The 23,683-nt window shown below is 47.3% G+C and overlaps 1 protein-coding gene across 1 annotated transcript in view; it reads left to right on the plus strand.

Moving 5' to 3' along the window:
* PACRG (parkin coregulated) overlaps window positions 1-15,962 on the plus strand; it is a 438,725-nt gene extending 422,763 nt beyond the window's left edge. Inside the window, exon 5 of the mRNA XM_015246446.3 lies at window positions 15,476-15,962. Coding sequence (XP_015101932.2) covers window positions 15,476-15,636 — 161 coding nt within the window. The 3' untranslated portion in view covers window positions 15,637-15,962. The remainder of the gene's footprint in view (window positions 1-15,475) is intronic.
* Window positions 15,963-23,683: the final 7,721 nt, after the last annotated feature.

Raw genomic sequence — 23,683 nt, forward strand, 5'->3', positions numbered from 1 at the left:
TCAAAACAAAATTTACACAACTGTGCCTATTTGTGCCTAAAAGAGATGCCAGTACACCCACTGCAGCGCGTCTGCACCCAGAGGTCACGGTTAAGGTCACGGGCATAGCTTCTCGGGCGGCTCCTGTCACAGCTGTCTGCACCGGCCCTGGCCTGCAGATAAATAGCAGACTTCAGTTTCCACTGCTGCTGGTCTTTTAACCTCCAATGAGAGCAAATGCATTTTAAAGACCGTCTGCATCCTCTAAGTTTACCCCTCAAGACCTGCCTGGCCTCCAGCTTGGGCTGCCTGGCCTCACTTCTGTCTCTCGGGCCTCCTCATGCAGTAAAAACTGTAGAAATGCCAACATACGGCTAAATCAATTGTCGTATATCACAAATTTAACATTTAACAAATGAACACTTTTCAGACATAAGCCAAAGTAACAGTGATTTTCTGTATGGCCTCATTTGTAAATAATCCAGTTTGAAGGTAGCCCCCAAAGTCGACTTAAAGCATGCTGTCAGTGAGGGCTGGACCAAGCCGCGGGCGAGGTTGTGCCTGACAAGGCGGGTGGGTAACTGAGCGTGGGCCTCACGGGGTGACCCAGGGAGCAAGCGATGGCTGGGGGTGGGGGTGGCGGATAGGTGATCCCGAGGAAAGGGTGTAAATGTAAAGCAGCTTTTTAGAGATCTAATAGTGATGAATGTTCTCCTTCTAGAGGTGATAATCAAGTAAATGACTCGAGGCGATTTACTGATTATTCAATTTCCTCCGCATTTCTTAACACAACCCCAGATTCTTTCAGTTCCCTGGGCACTGCTGCCCTGGGGCACCTCTAGAAGTTACAGCAACCCTGAATAGTGCCTATGAGTTAGTCAGAAAGGAGCGAATGCGGGAGGTCGACATAACGTTGCAAACTGAATATGTACTTCAATAAATAAAAGGAAGGAAGGAAGGAAGGAAGGAGGGAAGGAGGGAAAGAAGGAAGGGATAAAGAAAGAAAAATGAATGAGTGTTGGAGACCCTTGTGCACTAGAAAAATCTAACTCCAGAGATCTGTCCACTCCCTTCTCCCCAGGATGTTAGGAGACATTATTTCTCTTATAAAAAAAAAAACCTGATAAATAAATAGGCTAAAGATAAGAACAAGTCACTTTTATAAGGGAAAAAAATACATGTAGCAAAAAAATGTATATATGCAGTGGAAAATGTTAGCATTCTTTAATAATTAGAAAAATGCTAGTGAAAGAAACCTTAAACTAACATTTTACATATACTGAATTAGAGAACAAAATTTTCATCACATCCTGTGCTGTGATAAACAGGTAAGCTCCCGTGTTGCATTATAAGTTGGCATAACCTTCCCGAAAGTCAATTTGGCTATATGTGTGTGTATGTGTATGTATGTGTGTATACATATATGTGTGTGTGTGTGTGTACACACCAATAACTACAAAATGTTCGTATTCTTTGAAGCAGTAAACTCCCTTCTGAGAATTATTCCAAAGAAATAATAGAACTAAAGATTGTAGGCACAAAGATGTTTATCGCATCATTACCTGAAATTGTGAAAACCTGGAAGGAGACTTAATGTCCCTAACTAGAGGAGGGCGGCTACGTAATTCCCACTCCTTCAGCCCCGGAGCTGTTGAACAGTCACTAAAAATCGCAGTCCTGTGCAGTATCATCAGTGCTGAAAAGAAGGAACGTGGTAACTGGGTGAAATCACGCTCTCTGATGACAGCTTGTTCCAACCCCAAGGCCTTTCTGTGCCTTTGCTGTTCTGCGGGCTTCTCCTTCCCAGGCTGCTGGTTGCAAAGCCGGCTGCTTCTCAGCATTCGAGTCGCAGCTTAAATTTCATTTTCTCAGGGAGACCTTCCTGATCACCTGCCAGGGGTGGTCCCTCCCAGCCCTCTCTGCCACATCACCTGGTTTCGTTCCTTGCTGGGACGCCTCACTCTCTCAGGTACTCGTGTCCATCATTGGTTTCCTGGGGTGTGAGCATCTGCCTCTCCCCCCGGACCATTACCCCCAAGTTCTCCACTCCACCCTCGGCCACCGGACCACCACACGGTTGACCTTCCTGGAATCACAGAACTTGGACGACTACACCTGAGTTCATATTAGAACCTGGTTCCTGATTTCCTGCTCTGTTCTACATTCCTCTTGTCCTCAAATGGGGCAGCCAGCCCTGGGCCCATGGAAATGGGGTGTGAGCCCCCGGCGGGCAGCGGTGGGGGGCAGAGAGGCTCTGCCACTGGTCCAGCAGCTGCCCTCCCACTTCCTGTGTGTGACCCCAGCCCCACAGCAGGGCCGCCCCAGGAGGAGGGAGGGCAGGTGAAAGACTTGATGTCATCCCCAAGGCCGGGAACATTGTCTGTCCACAGACACTTCCCAAGCCAGACTCCCTTGACTCCTGCATTCCCCACCCTTGGAGCCACTCCTATGAGCCAGACGTCTCTGTAACAGTACAAACAGCCACCACGTGGCAGGTCTTCAAATCCAAGAATGTAGATCTTACCCAGAGAAGCATGTGGACGGGCGTGTTCCTCCTCAGATGGGATTCCAAGAGGCTAGAACTCAAAGGGATGGTTTGTGTAGAGGCCTCGGGGGCTGCAGGATGAAAGGCCCCAGGTCCAGGTCTCTGCATCAGTCTGGAGGTGTCTCCTCGTCCAGACCTGGTCCAGCAGGAGCCAGCCTGGCGGACGTCAGCGAGCGTGCCTGCATGCCAGGATGTCTGCTCCACGTCTACTGCACAAATGTCAGATCTGAGAACCTGGCCTGGGCGGGAGCTGAGGTCCACCATCATTCCAAGGGGTCCAAGTTCATGGTTTGAAGAGTTTAGAGGAGGAGAGAGGGCTTTGGGGAGCTCAGAGGCCAAAGTAGCAGCCAGTGCAGTGAAGGAAGTGGGGGGGAGTGATTTTAACTAAAACAGAAGGAGTAGGAGAGCAAGCTTCCTAAACGTCTTCATCTCAGTAGTCGTCCTGCAGGGACAGGACATGGGCCAGAACACGCTCCGGCTCTTCCTTCTGGTCTGTCATCTCCTCTCCCGCCTCGCTCTTACCTGCAGTCGGCAATAGGCAAGGACTTCTCTCTTTCCCTCCATCAGTTCAGCCACTTGCTTGATATAAGCTGGGAACTACAACACGTTGTTAGTATGTATTAAGTGCCAATTACTGCCTCAAAACACACAATCAGGAAATCTGAATATATATTATTTTGCAAATATGAAGTCTCATAGGAATGCTACGTAATTATGACCTCATGGGATTTGAGACACAAGGATCAAGTGTGCGTTCAAAAACAAAATCCACTTTTTCCTGTTGGGTTACAGAGACGGCATCTCACACAGCCAGCCAGCCATCTAGGGAACTGGCTAATCGTGAACTGTGCTCCTGAAAGTAGAAAAGCCAGGACTTTGCGGAAGCCAGAGCCACTCATGCCATTTGCAGAAGGACGATAACCGATCCTCTCCCCAATCCTTTAGACACCAGCGTTGAACTCCACCTGGGGAGAAGGGGAGCCGAGGGCTGAGCGTAAGCCTACTCCATAAATCGTTCGCTTATAAAGTTCTGCAACCAAGTTCCTTGACCATAACGCAGGCAGGATCCAAGGAGCCCATCTAGACCAAACAACAAAGTACGCCTGGGTGACAGACGTCCCCAGCAGGGCAGCTCCATGTTCGCAGTGAGTCCAGATGGCTGACTATACTCTCTCCTGCAGAACTTGAAGATAAAGCAGTTCACCTCTGCTCCTTTTCTGGGGCTGTAGAACGAACCCATTTTATAAATGAACAAGCAGAAAGCTTCCTCCGTGGCGTCCCGTGGGCTCTTCTTCCTGTCCTAGCCCAAAGGAAGTTCAGTATGATCTACTGCTCCCCGGGGGCTGGGGCACTGACATCACAGACACCACAGTCATTACTGTCAAAATTTATCAGTGTGTTATATTCGTAAAGACATAACCTGTATTCTCTGATTTTGTCTTCGTGCCGATCCTTAAAGGTAGATGTTGTTAAACCTGCTTCAGCCAGAGATTCAGTAGCAGGCTGAGGGGCCCGTGGAGCTGGATGCAAGGCTGTTTGGCCCAACACGAACATTGATGTGCCCACGGCCTTGGCCCCTAGGGATGCTCTTGTTTGGTCCCAGTTGGCTTCGTCAGGACTCACCTACTCTTCAAACCCTGGTTCAGAGGAAAGTGATTGTATGCACTAAACTGAGGAATTTTCAGAGATAAAAATGCAACACAGGCAAATAAACAGTCTTTACTCAAAAGTATCAAAACTCAGCATGTTTCACCTGTCAGCATTTCCGACAAGCTTTAGTTTCAATTCTTGTGCAAACCCAATTTTGCTGCTATGGCAGATTAAATGGCCACATTTTCATTTTGTCCCCACAATTTAGATAACTCTCCTTTCCTTACCACACCACCAAACTTCTGATTGGACTTTAGCAAAACCCAGAACACTAGTAAAAATGGAGTTAGGAGAACTTGAATATTTTGCAGGCTGTGCTCTGCATTAATACAGCTGGTGGCAAAGTGGAGGTCTCCTGCCACATTTAACTAACTAGTGTAGACGTGATAAAAGTTGATAGTCAGAGCTTTGAAAGATGTTGCAGGGTTATTTTAAACTGCAACAGTTGTAAAAGGCTTGAAGCTTTTTATACAGCAGTTAACTCAGTTCAGCCCAACAGATTGCTTTGATTTGTTCATTAAATATATTATTTTTGCATTAATTGAGCTCATTTGATGAGCAAGAATTTCACTCAATAAAATTTCCAGCTAATGGCTTAGAAAACTATTAGATTCTGTACCCAATAATTCATCTTAGAATTTTCAAAGAGTAGAGAGTTTAGCTGAGATAAATCACAGATAATCGAGGAATCATTTGATGTGCAGAAATGGTTGATGTGTTTTTTTCACTGGAAGCATCATTAGTGTGTTTATCTATTTAATTATTTTCTGCAGGGGAACAAAGGGTCCATCAGGGCCAGGAAGGTCTTTTCCTTCGTCTGTGTAGCTATTCGTCTAAAACGATGTAACCAGACTTTGTTGTGATGGCGATCACCAGAGGACACATGCAGGCTTCTGAGTTCTGAGTTCATTATAAAGATGAAAGTTCTAACAAAGATAATTTGAGAAGTACATCTCCCCATAATTTACTGCATTTGCCGAGAAAACTTGTTAGAAATCAGAGATTTCTTTTTTCATATTTGTAACTCAATTGCCAAAAAAAATTTAGAACAACAAATGGTTTGTATCATTAATATTTCTTGGAAGTGGAAAACCATGATAGCAGCTGTCATTCTGGCCCATTTTTTAAAGTTTTCGGCATTAGTCGAAAAGCAGTAAAATTATTTCCAGTAGGTTTGTATCACTCCTAAAAGCAGCAATAATTCCTTTCCAATTGAAATCATTTATTTGCCTGACTGAAAATTACCATTTAGCTATGTAAGGAATGATATTAAACAAAATTTAGGTATTCAATGAAATAGGATAATCTGTGGGAAAAAGAAAGTTTTCTCAAATTTAAGGGTAATCCAAGTAAATCAAGGAGGATTTTGGAAAAGGGATGGAGGACCCTGTGTATAGTTATACTCGGCCTTTCCGAATCCATGTAAATTCTATCTCCATGGATAAGAACCCACAGGTTTGTAAATGGTAAGTAAAGAATGTGAATTAGATAAATTATGGACATTTAACATACAATTTATTTGGAACTGAATTTGCTTATATTGTATCTGGATTCAGTAAACACACATAGTAATTTATTCATTCATTCATCCCTTTTACAAACATTCAATTTGTTGATGCCAATGAACAAGGTTTATTACATAAGTGGTGTGAACCTGTCCTTCAGGAGGCGGTAAAATATAGGAAAACTAGTGACATAAAACACTTCCTGAGGGTTCTAGAGTGATATGTAAGTGAGGTGGAGCTTACCGACCAGTCATTCCAGGAATTCAAAAGAAGGACAGATGATGCGGAGCAACCTCACAGAGGGAGCAAATCCCAGACTCGCCTTGGAAAAGGGTGCGGTTGGACTTACCCAGAGGGAGGGGGGTGCATATTCCTATGGGAAATTTTAAAGACGTGGATGAAACCTGCCCACACTGGGGTTTGAAAGAAATCCTAGTCTGAGTGGAGCAGAAGCTCTTGTTCGGAAGGAGCAAAATAGCTCAAGATTAACTTCGTAAGGAAGAGCAGATGCAGAGGGCCCAGACGGCCAGGAACTTGAATTTGATCCATCAGCCAACATGGGAATGTTGGTTCTTAATCAGGAGAGAAGGTGATTAGGAAAGTTAATCTGAGGGCATATTAGGAAGAAGAGAGTTTGAGAAACCAAATCGACTGTTACTACAACCCAGGGTGGGCCAGGTAGAAGCTGCGTAACTGGGTTTATCACCTGGACTCACCGGCACTACGCAGTGGCAAACTGAACACAGAAAGGACGATCCAGAGAGGACGCTGGTCTCCTGAGCCCAGAGTCAGGGCTCGCACTACTGGTGGAGTCAGCACTTTCCTCTTGGGGCCACTTGCAGGCCGCCACACAGCATTAGGTTCCACCAAGGACTAACCAAGAATCTTAAGATACACCTTCTGGAAGGAACTCTAGAGATTCCCCTGGTCTTCATGGGCCCAGGGGATCCTTGAACGTTGATTCATAAACTTCCCTTTGGCCCTTTTAAAAGATATACACAGACCATCCGATACCTACAAGATGCCTGCTTTTTACCTTCTCGCCCTCTTCCTCCTGTTCTGCAGTTACCGGTTTTCCCAGCACCTCTGCTCTGACTTACCGGGGTACCTTCCACACGTAGCAACGGCACCCAGGATGGTGGCACTCAGGCTGCTTTTCTGTCCTGTGCACGTTAAAGCCTTCTGATTTCCTCATCTGTAAGGCTGCACAGCTGATACCTACAGAGCGAGAAATAAGTCATAAGTGCTCATAAAGGGGGGAGGGATGGACCGTGAAGTTAATCCTAGAATTTCCTGTAGTCCTCACATACTATACCACATGGGGGGAAAAAAGTCCTGAAAATCAGTCAGCCTTGATTTTGGTAAATGATGTCATTATTTCAAGGACTTATAAAGAAGGAAAGATAACATGATAGTCTGTATCATCAAAATGAAGCTAAGATGAACAGCTTGCTGCCCTGTGAAATACGAATTGATTGCTTGCAGGAAGTAGAATCTCTCCCTCGATGTGTATTCACCGGGACCCTCTCTCCTGATGGTGTTCCTTCTCCCTGGGTTTCAGTTAGGAAGGCAGAGTTTCTGCTGCCGTGTGCCCGCCCGTGTTGACACAGGATGCTTGGACCTCTCTGTCTGGATCTTCCATCACCAGCTCGCTGTACTTCAGCAGACGCCACGCCTCCCACAGCTCCTCTTTCGCACGTCCCAGAGTCCCGGACGGCTCATGTCACTCGCCTAAGTGACTTCAGCTCCTGAAGCTCAGTTTGCTCCTCTGTGCTGCGACAGTAATAGTATCCAGCTCATAGGGCTATTCTTAGTTTTAAATGGCACGATGCTGGTATCATGATTGTTATTATTACTCCACCAGGAGATAAGCCAGCAGGGAATAGATTTAGAACGAGAGCTGGACTTGAAGGCTCTGCTTCTTTTAGACACCGTCTGTTCATTGAGCCATGTTGGCCAACAAGAAAAGGGATACGCTTCCGCCTCACAACTTTGAATTCAGCTTGATTCCGTGGCCGCCAAACCTACTGTCGTGATTATCTTGTAGACGGATAAACTGGTGAACCCACCTATTTCTCTCAGTATAACTTCCAATTCAAAATAGTCAGTAATCAGAGATAAACCTAACTTGCCTTTTTCTAGGCAAATTATTGTCAACTGGATATAAAAAAAATCAACCCATATATTTGGTCTTTATTCTAATAAATTAAAATCTATATAGACTTATTGAAGTAGCAGAATAGAATAATTTTAGTAGCGCGTCAACAATTAGAGATTTTGACAGTGTTCTCTTTCTAAACTAGAACTAACTATATGAACATTGGTCCTTCCGGGTTTTTTTAGAACTTGATTTGAAGGCTGAATTTGATGCTTATGAGATTTGTGGCTTACTTTGAAGAATTATACAGTTGCTTTGCAATTATCTTTTCAGCTGAAACAGAACACATCCATTGACTAACCATCGTTTCCAAATCTTGTCCCAAAGTTGTGTTGTGATATTATATAAGGTAATGTTAAGTTGGGTAGGAATCAAAGTTCAGTCCCTTCTTTATACAAGGACAGTAACTGAGATTCAGAGAAATTAGATAACTTGTCCGTAGTTAACTATCTAGTGAGTTATCGAACATTGCAGATACTGAGGTTTGAAAAAGTATATTGCCAAGTTATTTGCCTTTGAAAGTCAATGTTTTCCCCACTATATTGCAACACTCCAATGTCACCATTGTTAATTTCCTACAGAACAAATCCACTTTGCAGTTGGAAAATGGTAATTGTTTAGAAATCTTCATTGTCTATCTGGAGGAACATTTAAATATTTAATTGACAATTGGGCCAAGATCCATGATCTGTTCAGTTTCTTAGGTGATCACTGCCCTCATTGAGAGATGAAAACCTTTCTTTGAGCTTTCAAAACTGTGATGGCTCAGAGACCTCTTGCTTTGGTCACCCAGCTCCAGTGTCAAAAGGAGACGGAGAGAGACAGACATCTAGTTGGGAATTGAGGTCTTGCTTGAAAGCTTTTATCTTCAGAGGAAAGAAATCTTGTGAATTCATTAATGCCAACAAGATCTGAGGAGACTTGGAGTGTTCAAGCCCTTGGGCATCTCTGGCATGACATATGCTCTGGTTATTATAAGTTTTTGGTTGCAAAACCATTGCAACTTCGATTCACACCCGCCATGAGCCAACACTCTGGAAATAGCCATTGTACAGTCAGACTTAAGGGTATGAGGAGAACCACCACTTTCCAAGAAAACATGAAGCCAGCCACGGAGGCCGTGACTGAGCCTGGGCCAGGCAGGGACCCACGCAGAATTCTGAACGAGGAGACACGTTATCGTTAAGGAACAATAATGAGTCTCCTCAAAGTAACGTAGCAAAGCTGAAAGAAGAAAGTGAAAAAAAGCGTTTCTTTGGGATTCTAAAAGCAGATCAGCTCAAAACATCTCCCCAAAAGGCTTCTTCTCTTATTCAGTGTAGAAAATGAATTTTGTCCTAGCTTGTCTCCCCCTCGTCCCCACCCCTCCCTTCCCTCATCTCCAGAAAGAGTCCGACTGGAATTCACAATTGTTTCCACTGTAATTTTCCAAACTTTATGGGACCAAAGCCCCTTTATTCCAAAACAGGTAGTGCTATTTCTATAAAGTAAATTGAGCCCAAGCTAACCCCAAATAAACAGATATTTCTGGCAAAACAAATGTTGACAATTTAATGTAGGTCTTAAACTGAAAAATTCCTTAAAAGACAAAATACATCCATGTGTCTTTTCTCCCTTTCTTGACTCAGATTAAAAAGAGAAAAAAAAAAAAACTCAAAGCAACTGTATATATTATGAATTATCTTTTTAATGAATTTTTTTCTAATGATAAGAGTCATTTTTTTTATAAATGTCTTTTGGAAAATGTTAGTTTTGTTCCACTAAAACTAACATGTCTGCTTAAATGCCCTGTTAGCAGGACAGGGAATTACTGTTTGGGGATCATCTCCATCTTATAGCTGCTAAATCCACTAAACTCAAAGGGAAAAATTGTTCAGAATCATCCAACAGAAAATCTGTGATGATTTAATGTGATAAGAAACACCTTTTAACAATAACGTTTGCAGTAGATTCCATATACACACCCCTACCAGGACCTAAATGCAGGCCCCCAGGGCTTTCTTTCTTTCCCCAGTAGATGACATCACTGAAACCCAGGCAGGGAACACTGCTGTGACCGGTGACTTCCCAGGTGACAGGTCTTGACAGGTAAAACTTCTTTCAGTTCAGCTTTAAATCTTTTGAAGTGTTTCAGTTCAGCATTTGAGGAACCAAAAAAATGCCTTTTCTGATCCGGAAAGAAATGATTTAGTTTCTTCTGTTAGTGTTTTTTTCAATTCCACTCAGCATTGCTTAAGGGGGATTGCCCCCACCTGGCTGGGTACACACCGAAGGACCAGAGTCCTTGCTCCAAGCCGAGCTCGCCAGCAGCTCACCTGGGGAGCTGCTGGACAGGTGTGTTCTCTGCAAGTCGCTTTATATTGATGGATGCTCTCATGCTGAGAAAAGCTTCGGGCTGGACTTGGCCTGGATTCACGTTCAAATACCGTGTATGCAAAGTGCCCACACTTGACAGCACATCAGAGCCCACACACAAATGGCCAGAGAAGGAAGCGGTAGACCAAAGGAGGGTGCAGCCAAACCGTGACGCGTCAGCAGCGATTTATCTCACAGCCTTGGTTTTACAGCTGCCGTTAGGCCCTGGGTGCGATGAGGGAGCCGCTCTGCCCAGCTCACTGCCAGGTGCTGCCACAGGCTGCGGTGAATGCTGGGCCGCCAGGCTGTCCTCGTGTTTGTTGCAATAGCTGCTCTTTCCCCAGTTGTTTAAAGGGCCTCTGCACACTTTAGAGGTGACGTGAGCCATTGTGGTTACTGAGCACGACGAGCTACGTCACAAATTCAGAGCTTCCAAAATTTCAGGCAGTATTTCACGTGAAGGAAGGCTGGTTACGGTAGTCTGGGCGTCACTTGAGTCATCCCTGATCGTTTCCTGATTCACTCAGGTGGCTTGTCATTGAGTTTCCCAAGCTCATTTTTCCTTTAAGAATGTTTGGTTCTTTCGTTCTGAAAGGCACCCAAGTCACCAAGTCAGGACGACAGGTGGAGGCCGGCGGGGCGCCTTCCTTCCGGCAAACCCCCGCCCCTCCGCGGTGTGGTCCAGCTGGGAGCCACAAAGCCAGCGGAAACACTCTTTCTCCCCACATCGTGCCTCCTGATCGTCTTAGCCTCGATCGGAAGTATAGGTAGATGTTATCAATTATTTCATCCCTCGGTGCCCGCTGAATAATTCTTCCAGTGTGCTGGCTGAGCAACCCGCGCTCAGCAATGACGTGTTTTACATTTCCGATGCCTGAAATAATGCTTTCATGTCCCAGTAACTTCTTTGTTTATTACTGTTCATGTAACAGCATCTATACATTTAACATTTAAGAGTATTTATCAAAAACATTGGAATTAAAAAAGATCCAAATTTGAATGTAGGCTCCTTAAGCTTCCCATGGCTGAACACCCGTTCTCCCGCTGCTCTTCCTGTGCTAAGATACGAGGGCTTGAGCGTCTGACTGAAACACAGACCGAGTTCCTTCAGGGCAGTTTCCAGGGGCAGCCCTAGCAGCAGGGGCGAGGCCTCCTGCACTGGCTCTCCCGGCAGGCAGGCGTGGTCACTGCACCCCGGAGGGACGGCGGCCAGCTAGGCTCCCGCAGGTGATAAGCTCCCCGAAGGCAAGGGCCTTTTGTCCCTGTATCGCATTCCCCTGAAGTACCTGGCGCTGTGCTCAGCCTACAAAGACATCACCCTTCAACACAGCCACATGATGCCGTCGGTGCCACCCTCAGCAATAACTCTGGAAGACCATGCCCTCGTCACCAAAAGTGTCCTTTATTCCACTTTGCTTTTGGTTTTTTTCCTTTTTCCTGTAATAATAGTAACTAAAGAAAGGAAAAAAATAAAGCTTCTCCACAGTCTAGAAATTGCAAAAATGCAAAAATCAAAATTCTGCATGATAGGCATCTGCTGCTGGCCCACGTCCACTGCACTGCAGATGTGTAGCTATGTGAAATGTATGCGCATCTGATGCAGCCTCCTTTGCGGGGGCCCTGGGTGACTAGTGTCACGATGGTCACTTCACTATGATGAGCTGAAACGCTGCCAGTGACAGACACCAGACTGGGATATATACGTGTCCCCAGTGCTGACCAAAATGGCATCTAGAAAGGGAAAGAATGCAGCTTAGGACTGTTTGACGGGGGTTAGATAGGAAAGGAGTATGCACATGCGTAAACATACTGCCTGCATAATGAAAACCACTTCAACGTGCAGAACAGTAACTGTACTTGAAATAACCCCTAACCAAGAACAACTTTCAAGCACTGGTTGGTTGCCTCCTGCACTCAAGGATCTCTGGGAAGAGAAGGGAGAGCCCTTGTTCTGGCCCATGTGCATATCATCCCTTCAGAAATGCGAAGTCTGGTTTAAACCGTCATTACAGTCCTATTTGTTTGGTTATAAATAAAACGTGCCTTCTCCATCACCCATGTATCTTTCTAGCTCCTGGACGTTAAAGAGACTCCTGGCTTCCTGAATTGAAATGCCATCTTCCTAATCAGAACTGACCATTGTACATCACCATCTGGGTGGTGTTTTTTTTTTTTAAGCGCCCTATTCTCACAAGTGTATTTTCCAACAGTGTCATACGTATTTAAAATGGGGGCTCAAGCTAATCACCTTAAGCTCAGATTCTTAAAGAAACTGACAATATAGCAGTTTTGAAATGGAGACCACACTGCTCACCTGCCTCTCAACGTGGCTTGGCACAAAACTGTGCCCGTCACGACAACGCTCAGATAAGGGAGGTGATCCTTTGTGGTCTTTGTTCTACTCCAGTGATACACATTCTGCAACCACAAAATATTCCAACTCCAACTCGCTTTTGAATAAGCAACTTTTATTCTGTTCTGTTCTTTTTATCATTTGGTTTATACACTGTCGAGGGGGAAAGCTGCATAGTTTCCTTACTCCTACAGTCAAATATTTTTTTAAAAAGTAAGAATAGGTTATTATTGAAATAAAATGTGGCTTGTCATTACAGCATTCTGGAAGGCAGTGGAAAAAGCAGGGTGTGTTAAGCTTTCCATTGTGTGCAGACTTTCCAACCCCCTCTGCCTCCATCAGGAAAATATGTCTGTCCCGTGATCTATTCAGTTCTTGACCTTTTGACTAATATGCCAACAAAAGGCACCATTTATTAGTGATTAATTTACTCATCTTTGTCCATAAGGACCCGGATCAAGGCTGTCACAGCTCAACACCATCACCAACTACGTTTCCCATGTGTCCCCAGGGGGTTTGTCCCACAGGCTTGGCTGGGCTGTGCCTACACTGGTCCTACCACCTTCTCCCTGTGTCCACCTCTTTCGTGACCAGGAGGACTTTATCAGGACTATCATCTGAGGGAAGAAGCCCTCAACACTGAGCCAGAGACACCTGCTGGCCTTTCTCTGCTGCCCCGATTGGAATCCCAGGAAGCTGTAGTTGCTCCTGACACGCACCTTCCTTCCAGATCTCCCTTGTCACACATGTTATCTGTCCCTGTCCCTGCTGGCCCTTCTCAGCATGTTGCCTTGGTCCCTCCCCTCCTCTGGACTCTCTTTCATAACATTTTTTCTTCACACCTGTCACCCGTATCACCCCTCCTCCCCCCTCCACACACACACACACACACACACATACACACACACAAGCTCTCTCCTTCTCTCTTGATTCAAGCCAAAACCATGTCCTGCTGGAAAGTGCCCCACATAGAGTGACACCCCGTTGTCCTCCCTGGTGGCAATCTGGACTGCCCTCTCTGCTCAGACCATGCTGCAGAGCTTTGACAAAGAAAAAAGAACCAAGAACCTGTGTAAGTGTGTATTTGTCTACATGATTTGGTTTTTTTTTTTTTTAAGTTTACCTGTTGTTGAAAAACAATCGAGCGAGAACCCTTTTGTTGAAACATTTCATCTCTTGCTTGTTCTGGACAACAATCACATATGAATATTTTGGATGATCAACTACCTTGTAAATCAAGCTTTAACTTTAATCCAGCTTATCACGTGAGAGCAGGACGGCTTCCACCATGAGGAAGAGAAAAACCCACCTAATTACAATCGCTTTGCAAACCATTTTAAGTTCATTTGTTAAGGAAAAATTGATACACACTGTAGCTGTGTGACTCATAATCTTTCTCTTTTTGAAAATTAGAAATATTTCTGCCTGCCTTCAACTCCACCAAAAGAAGCTAATCAAGAGAGCAATGTATTTTCTCTATGTTATAGAAGACAGTGCTATTTCTCTAATAAGTTTCCAGAAAAATCAAGCAAAAGAACAGCTTATCTATGCTGTGTGGGACTGTAATTGTTACCTTTATTACTGGTCTGAGCCATTACTCCATCTTTTCAAAAATGCCCAAAATAACTGGGGGAAAAAGGATTGAAATACCATTTTTCCCCTGTATTATGTTCACATTTGGGCAAGATAAGCATTTTGGAGCTATATGTGAAATCTGAATAGCATCAATACTTTAATCTGGTCACGTGTACATTTTCAAGGGGCAGCCGCTTGCCCCACGGCATCCCACAGCCTGAGCGCTCACCCTCTCCCTCCTGGGCCTCTCCGCCCACCCTGTGGTTCTTTCCTTTCATCCGAAAGAAGGTAGGGTGACGTCAGCAGAGGCACAAAGATGACTAGCTTGCTGGGAGAATAAATGGTGTTGAGGAAATCTGTGAGAGAAATGCAACTTGCACGTACTATCCATGATTAGAGAAAAAAGTAGTGACATTTTAATAGTCTGGGTTGAGGCAAAGGGTCTCCTGTTTTGGTCAGACCCCCACTCACTTGGGCGGTTTCACCGGTGGAAGGCAGTCAGCAATTTCTTATCCAAGCGGTTTGAGACCCAGGGCGCTGTGTGGAGTGAGGCGTCCCAGACCTTGGTTCCCCACCCCGGGCCGCCAAAGGCCAAGCCCCGGAGTCCCTGCCCTCGGAGCCTAAATGGCGTCGCTGCGGTCGCTTCAAGGCTCCAGGAGGCGAGGCCTTGGCTGGGTCCTCCAGGTCCTCCCTGGGCTGACCGCCTGCCTAGACTTTGACAGACTCCAAAACTAGTGGCGGCAAAAATCCCTGTGATACCATAACTGATGACTGTCATCCGAACACTCAGTGAGGGGTCAGGACAGCCACAGCGGAAAGGCGGTTCCCCCTCACCCAGCCGCATCCAGAGTGATGGGGAGACTCTCGGATGGCCTACCACTGGGATCAGTGATGCCCACGTACAGAGGCAGCAAAGACCCGGGGATGGACTGAGCCTCTCCCTCCAAAGTCTGCCCATGTCAGATCTCATAGGGCCAGCCCCCTAGCCTGCAGCGGATGGCTCCTCCTGACCGTGCTGTGTTGGGATTTTGAAGAAGGAGGTCCAATAGAAAACTCTAGAAATAATCCGCAGATTTGAGACAGATTCCCTGACTTGTGAGCTGCATCATAACCATGATCACTTTCATTTACTCTATGATTTCTTCAGTTTGGGTAAATTCTCATCAGCTCCAATCTGGGATTTTGTATTTTTTGTATATTGGTCACCACTCCTAAAACGCTGCGGGGTCATGTAAAAATGTCCAATGCTTGCATCTCCGGCAAGCATTCAGAGAAAAATGCCTAGACTAACGTGTGGGACTTTTGGGGCACCTGCAGAGCAATAATGGGCCTCTCTGTGTGTTTGCACGAACCAGTCAACTCCGGAGACGGCATCGACTACAGCCAGCAGAAGAGGGAGAATGTCGGTGACCTGATCCAGGAGACGCTGGCGGTCTTGGAGCGCTACGGGGGAGAGGACGCCTTCATCAACATCAAGTACATGGTCCCCACCTACGAGTCGTGCTTGCTGAACTAGCGGCGGGAGCGGCTGGGGCTCAGGGGAGGCTTCTCAGTCTTCGGCTCAGCCGTCTGTGCTGCCGTTAGCATCTCATTGTCTGTGACTTCTACTGCTTACTTTTCTGCAGCTGCTAAAATGGTGGCTCCTGGGCCATTGGACTGTTAGCCCTGTTGAGAGCGAGGCTTTCCAATACATAAATAGTGCCTGTTGCTTAGATTACAATAGTGTACTGTGCTTATTTGTTCTCAGAGAAGAATCGCTTCTTTATACAGCTCGGAAAGAAGCAGGAGTCTGAGTTCAACCTTCAGTTGTATACACAATAAAACTATAATTTTCATACGCAATTCAGCAATTGTGTCTGGCTGCCCCAAGGGTGATGTCAGAGGCCGGGAGGGAAGAGTTTATGCTGACCGCGTAATAGGTGTTTGTCACGGACGAGGAACGCCAGTTCAGGGCACCTCTGTGAGCAGCTGCGCAGAACAATGTGCTTTGACATTCAATAAAACTGTGGAATCTATATTCCGGTTACAGGAGGATAGTTTTGCAGCCTGCTAGGAGCCTCAGCTATAAACATATTTGATGCTTCTAGCCCACCGGCGGTCGGGGCCGGGGGGCTCTCAGCTTATGTGGGGCGGGGCTGGGAGGAGGGGGAGGGGAAGGTGCGAAGGGTAATATGGCAAAAGCGATTTCTTTCCAAAGCTAGTTGGCATCCTTGTCCCTCTATGTCTGACGAACTGCATCTCAGGCCCCCAGTGTTACTGACAACATGCTATCCAGCAGTTTGTTCCGGGCTTTGAATCATTTTTGAAAATGACTTCTCTGTGTCTGAATGATGACCCCTTGGAACAAATCAAATCCTTCTCCTTGGCGATTCTCCTTTCCTTTCCCTCCTCCCAGCGGGTGGGTCGTGTAGATTCTCATAGTCCCTGTCTGTGGGTCTGATGGCACTGTTTTGGAATTTATTGAGACCAGAAAAAAAAGACAAAAGACACATGCTTTTTCTTTCAAATGAGAAAGAAGAAAGGTTCCTGAAGAGAAGACTGCGTGTGAGGTAACCAGCCCTGACCCCGGCTCATCGGGCTCGCCCAGAGTGCTTCCTGAGGACGGACCACTGACTTCGCACACCTGAGCAAGGCTGTAATAGCCCGGAAATGCATCGCCTAAGGGGTGTCATTCTGTAGCAAAATGCAGTTTCCACACAAAAGTAAAGAAATGAACTGTGTCCCCCTGGGCACCGAGTATTGGCCTCAAGTTCATGTTGTCTCTAATAATTTAAGACCCAAGTTTCCAAAGGCAAACACCAAATTTGGAATTTGAAAACTAGTTCATTATCCATCATCCTGGACCATGGGCTCAGCGTATGAAATCCAGCATCGAAGTCATCACCACCGACTTCCTGTGAGCATTTTTAGGGATAAACGGAGAGGCGTAGCCAGGTAAGACAAACCGGCTTTCATGTATAAGACGTTGAAAAGGCATGGCTCGAAGCAGACACAGACAGGTTAAGACAGGTTTTCCTCCAAACTGTGATGTTCAGTTGTACCCATCAGCTGTCATCTGGGCATGGGTGACATGTTCCAAGTGACACCGAAGCCCATGACACTATCAGGTAGAAAGACAGAGCCTTTCAATGTCCCCACCAGAATCTCCTGCACGACCCTGTTAGTATTCAGAAGCAAGCCTCTGGCTCTCCGTCCTGCTTGACAAAGCTGCCTGGGGTGTCGGAGCGAGAAGACCCCCCGCTGAGCCAAGAGCCCCAACTCCGTGGTGGAATTAAAACGTCGGGTTTCCTTTCCCAGCTCTGTCACTTTGTAGCTGTGCTGCCCTGGGCAAGTTATTTACCCTCTCTGAGCCTCAGGTTTCCTCTGCTGCGAAGTGGAGATTACGCCTACCTGCCGGAATGCTGTAAGGACTAACCATGGTTTTGGTAGAACACCTAGGATAGTTTCTTATACCTGTTGTTGGCCTTTTATTTCAAAGAAACAGCATTTGAATAATTACCAATTTCTACTCCAGCAAAGCCATATATATTTGGAAAATCCCCAGACACTGTGGTGCCTCCTACAAGGCAATGGTGAGCTCTTTGTAATAAGAAAATAATTTTGCAGGAAACCAAAATAACTATATAGAGAGCACAATGTTCCCTGGAGATTTTTTTTTAAATACATTGTTTTATTAGCATAGAAATAAGAATAGCTGCATTTTCTGACTCTCCTCTCTACCCCAAGTTCAACCAGAGGAGGTGGTTTCCCTGTTTCTGGGGGCACACAGAGAACAGAGGAAAGTCACCTGCGAGCAGCAGACCAGTTGGAGATGGAGCGGTAGGGAGTTCCAGGCGTCCGAGAAGTGCGCCCCCCCCACCCCTACCCCCAGCGCTGGGCCCAGGTCAGCGAGTGGACAGAGGCATCACGTACCGTGGGAGCAGGTGGCGGAGCTCAGGGCTCGAGAAATTGCCCAAGCAGATGCCCGGAAGGTGGAGAGTCCTTGCCAGAAGGCAAACAAGGGGATCACGGAAAAGCCAGCCGGGATTAGGAATTTCAGCACAATGACAAAACTGAGGGGGCGTAGAATGAAAACTTCAAAAAGCGGGCAGAGTTGAAAAGATTGTGAAAGGCAGGCAGCCGAAAGCCCCCAGCAGCTTCCCAAATGGAAGACAGTAGATGTGCCTTGAACACTGCCTCCTGAGAGGTCGGAAGGCTGTGCTCTGGAAGAGGAGGTGGAAGATGGGTCCTGTGAGGTCTCCTGTGAGGGGCTTTCTGAAGACATGAGCCTACCGGTCCCCGATGCCCTCCAAAGGGAGGTTTGGTCTGGAGGCTGGCAGGATCATCAGGGTCGTCAGCCACCCAGCATGTCGTCTGGCCCGCCAGAAATAAGGACAAGTTAAAGCATGGGGAAATGAGAGCATCCCTGTAAGGTAGAGGTGCAGGGTGGCTGGGAAATCACTGCTGGCAGGCTCTCCAGGTAACATCCATGGCCAAGCAGGAGCAACTGGAGCCCAAGAGAGCCTCTCACAGATCACTGGAATGTGACTGTGAGAGACTGAAAACCAAGGTCCCCTACAAACTAACAAGTAAACATAGAGATTGGAGCAGATGCTCTAAAGTTTAGGAAGTACCCAGCAGGTAGAGAGGAAACAAATTGCTGAGTTCTGGCTACAAAGAAGAGCTAAATATTGCATCGTCATGGGAAGTTAGAACATGTGATCTCTCTCTTGATTGAACTAATAAAGCTATTATGCCAACAAACAAGTTAAAAAGAGGTTTAACATTGTAAAGACTTTGGAATTGTATGTCGTAAGACAGTGAAGACACTGAATTGCATTTGAGAAAAGGGCCTGTTCTTAGGAGTTGTGTAGGCCAGCACAAGGCCCTTAAATTCAGTTTCCTCATCTGTAACAGCCTCTGCTTCCAGGGTGGCTGCAAGGACCAAATGATGCTGTGGGGGCTGAAGCACAGGAGACGGAACCAGGCAGAACTGGGTTTGAAGTCTCCTTTCACTGAGTAGCAGCCTTGTGACCTTGGACAAGTTACCAAGACTCTCTGAACCTCAAATCCTTCATCCCCACATGGGCTCACGGATGTCTGCCTTGTGAGATTGTCACAAACATCACATGACAAATGCATGTGAGCAGAGGGCTCAGCAGGACCCTGCTGGACAAATGGGAGCCTGGGAGGATTCTCTTGGGAGAGCAGCTAACCTGGTGCCAGAGCAGAGGAGGCTGGATCCCCTTGTAGCACAGGGAAGTCCTAGTGCCAACCACGGCTCACGAGGTCCCATGGGCAGGAGCTAGTCGCTGGCCCCCTCACAGGTGTGGGTCTTGGTTATAACACTGGACCTGATAAGAAAGCATCAGAGTTTTCACGAGCCCACCTGCCCCTTAGAAGTCACCTCCTCGGGTACACCCTCATCTCCGAAAGGGCTTCCCCGCCCTCACCCTGGAAGAGCAGCATGCAATATTTATGGCCCAGCTAATCTGGAAACATCAGGCAGAAATACAGAGCTGGAGAATTCTATTAAATGGTCGCCTGCTGGGAGAACATGATTTCCAGACCTGAGCTTACACAAACAAGCCCTAAGTCCTTCTAAGCTTTACTCACAAGAGCTCTGAAGTTTCAGTGCAGGTTATGGGACGTCTCGGAACACTGTCATTTAGAGAAGCTGAAAAGAAGTAATTTTAAGCCTATTTCAATACCCACTGCATCTCTTCTTTTGGCTATTTTGAGATGTTTGTCACTAGCCCTTTGTAAGCAGAGCCTGGAAACTCAAAGGCTGATTTTAAAGAAATGATACACCTGGGAAAACATTCCAGGAGCACTTTTCTAATCATGAATTTCTCCACTCTAATGGGATTTAAAATGGAGTCCAAAAACCTGAAATGGGTTTTAAGCAATTCTACCCGCGAGAACTTCCCTTTTCTAGAAACGTACCAGTTGACCAAAGTTTTTCTAAAATAGGACACTTCCAGATGGAAACTAAAATGACCAAGCTCCCAGCCTCACAACAGCATTCCCATACACGATTTCCACGTTCGGGGCACGGGAGACTCACCATACTCACGCAGCCAGTGGCTCAGCGGTGCCCGGGGCTGGGCAGAGCCGCTCAGGCAGTGACCAGTCCCCCGGCTCCACCGTCTCCACTCCTTGACCCTCAGGTCCTGCCGGGAGACTCACAAGACACCACACTCTTTATAAGACCCAGAAAGAAGGGCTTTCCTGAGCTCCAGCAACCTCACTTCTTTTCAAATAAGATACGGGAAGTGAATAAAAACGTTCTGGTTACTCAATGCACCCCACTCAGCATTTCTTTGCTCTGATAACGAGCAGAGAGAGAAACGCTGTCTTGAAGTGGGCACTGCCACCCCGTTCCACCAGGATTATTTGCAATCATGACGTTTTAATGCAAAAGAAACTCTAAGCATCCTCTCTGCTCTGCAGTGGGAAAGCAGTTACAGTCCTTGGCTTAAGAGCACTTCCCAGCAGGAAAACACGTGTTGGTGTTGAACCCGATTCTCAAAATATCTCCAGTTGTCGTTGTCTCTTTTGCAGTCTTCAAAGTGTGAGTGCAGTGCGCACAGGCTACGTGGAGGCACAAACACAAGCCCGGCTTCGTTTCTGGGAAGCCCTAACTAATAGTAGTTTATGCAGATGATGACTTTTAAAGGGAAAAAAGGAGCCACAAAGTCCACAAGGCGTGGTCCCCTCAGAAAGGAATGATACTATGATTTTTGCTCACACAACGCTGTGCAAGTCTGAATCTCACCACTGCTGTAGTTTGCGGCTTCCTACAAGTTACTTGGCAATTAGCCAGTTCTCCCATCGCTGAGTAATGACGTGGACAGATATGTGGCGGAAAGGGCCCTTTGCACTTCGGTTCATTTGCGTTTCCCTGTTTCAGGAGTTGCTTTTTGGATACAACAAGTATCATTTTTACTTGGCCGAATGTCTGTAAGTTTCAGTCTGGGTGAAAGGATTTGTTCTCTTCCTGTGCTCCATAAGTCTAAAATTTTATTACTTCAGTTTCATTTTTATTTAGAAAGTACTGAGCAATATCCTCTAGTCTTGCCTGAAGAATCTGGAGGGAGCGCTGCACTCTACCCGGATGAGTGCACGTGGTGCACAGCGTGTTGATGATGATTTCCGGGCAACTTCAGATGGTCTAATCCCCATCCAGGCACCAGCCTCCAGGTGAGGCACTCTTACATTAGAGGATAAGCCCAGCCTCACCCACTAAGGAATGGCAGTGCCCCCATTAAGACAGGGAAGAGAGAGTGTGCTGGATAGCTGCCTGGCAACAGTGGCTGCAGGGAGACCGGGACAGATCCCATTCAAGGAGGGGAGGTTCCCTGATGCTCAGGCTCACTGCTCCTTGGCACCTCCTCGCTGGGCCCCTCCTCTCCCTCTGACCTCTCACCATCGCAGGGCCTCGGGCTCCTCCCTCTCTACCTCAGACGCTACCCCCTGATTCTCAAATTTAATCTTGACTTCCCTGAATTCCCACTGAACACGCCACTTGGATGTCCAAAGGCTTAAGAAACCACTTGGATGAAGCCAAACCCCGATTCCCTCGGCTCTCCAGGCCACCTCCTCCCACTCCCGGGTGCTCCAGCTCAGTTAACAGGAATTCACAGCACCCTTGACTCAGCTCGAAAGCCCAGAATCATTCCCGACTCTTCTTCTCGGATCCCACATCCGAGAATCCTGCCTGTGAGGCCATCAGAATAGCCCCAAGTCTGACTGCGTCCTGGCTCCTCCTCTGCTCGGCTCCATGCTGTCATCTTGCCCAGCTGGCCTCCTCCCGCCCTCAGTACCCTCCGAGCACAGGCGCCATCGGACCCCTCAGCCGCTGCCAGCCCTGCCCGGCCGCCTCCCCTGCTGCGGGGGCATTCTGAGTCTCACTCTGCCACCTGCTTTGTGGCCTCTGGCTACTCCTGCCCTGTCCCTCCGCCCTCCCACCTCCTCCCCGTGTTCCAGCCCCGCCATGTCGGCTGTGCTGACCTCAACCCCACCCCCCAGGTAGGCTGAGAACATTCCCACCCTGGAGCTGGGCAGGCAGATTCCCTCAGCTGGCACGTCTTCCCTCTGCTAAGTCTTGCTCCCCCAGAAAGACCTTCCTCACCCCTTTCTCGTGCCTTCCAACCCCTCTTTCTCTTTACTTGCCGCAAAAACACCCTGAGTTCTCACACAGCAGTGCCTGTTAGGTTCCTGGTTTATGGGGCGTGGGCTCCGTGGGAGGAGGGATGGGGTCTGTGACCACTGTGTCCCCCAGCCCCCAGGCCCGCCGAGGGCCAACTCGGCTCCCGGCAGTGTTTGTGGCCCATTGCGTGAGTCCTTATGAAGGCAGGCGCTCCACATCAGACCTGCAAGGTGGGGCCCGCCCCTCGCACCCCACCTGGAGACAGGGGGTACCGAGCTCCTGTGGGTGTCCCGGGGCAACCACACTGCCGTGCTGAGGAAAGCAGCTTTATCAACCCAAAGAAGGACTCACTGGACATACTCAGACTGGAAAATACTGCAAGGCTCTGCTGCCTGGGGAGAGGCATTCATGGCTCTGTTTAAACCAAGTCAGAGGAAAGTATTTTAAATGTCCAGTGCTTTTCGGAAACACAGGGCCATCTGGCTGTTCCAGGACAGACAGACGACCTCCGTGGGGAGCTGCAGTGGGGCCTCCCCATCTCCTCCCCCTCATCTCTTGTGGGTCCTTCCAGGGGAAACATGCAGGTCACTTCCATACCTCCAGGCCTCCAGCTGTTCCCTGGAGGGGACACTGAGCACAAATGGAGCCAGATGTCCAATTAAATCCATGTTCTCCGGGAGGCTAAACCGAAGCAGCCCAAGTGCCCCGATCCCACCGACACCCAAAGTCACCTGCACACCCAGCACAGCGGTTCCAGAGCAGATGCCCCGGCCAGCGACGGCAGCCCCGCCTGGGGGCTCGGGAGGACTCCCGCCCTCGGCCCCTGCTCAGACCTGCTGAGTGGAAACACCAAGGTGGGGCCCAGCCTCCGTGCTTGAACAAGTCCTCGTGGGGACCTGAAGTCTAGGAACCACTGTGCAAACCCAGGTTCTGCCAGGACACTGACGCCTGCCCTTCCTCAGGCTAAGCTGAAAGTCCGCGGCCCCTGAGCGGGGTCTCCCCGCGCCCTGCTCTCAAGCCCGTCGATCTTGCTGTTTCCATCGGCACCAGGACTCTTCAGGGAAATTTACTTAATGTAGCCTTTAAGAATAATAGGAAAAGCTTCAAATTCCCGAGTCAGGAAGATAACTAAATTGTCCTCAGTCTAGAGAATGAATAGTAGGTATACCTTAGAAAAGCAGGCCTTACATCAATCAGGAGAAAGCCAGTAATAATAATAGTCTATCATTTTTGCTCTAAGTATTATCAGGGAAAAAAAAAGCTTAAAAGTCACACTGTTCAAAAAACCATTTCCAAATATTCAGTGTAGTGTCCTCTTTATACTTGAAACTTAAAAAAAAAGGAATCATTTATATTAATACATAAAGGGAACTTCTGAATGAACTGCTCAAGGTTCAAAGAATTAGGATCAGCTCTTATGAAACAACTTGCA

This window comes from Vicugna pacos, chromosome 8 (assembly GCF_048564905.1).
Source record: "Vicugna pacos chromosome 8, VicPac4, whole genome shotgun sequence".
NCBI classification, from domain to species: domain Eukaryota; kingdom Metazoa; phylum Chordata; class Mammalia; order Artiodactyla; family Camelidae; genus Vicugna; species Vicugna pacos.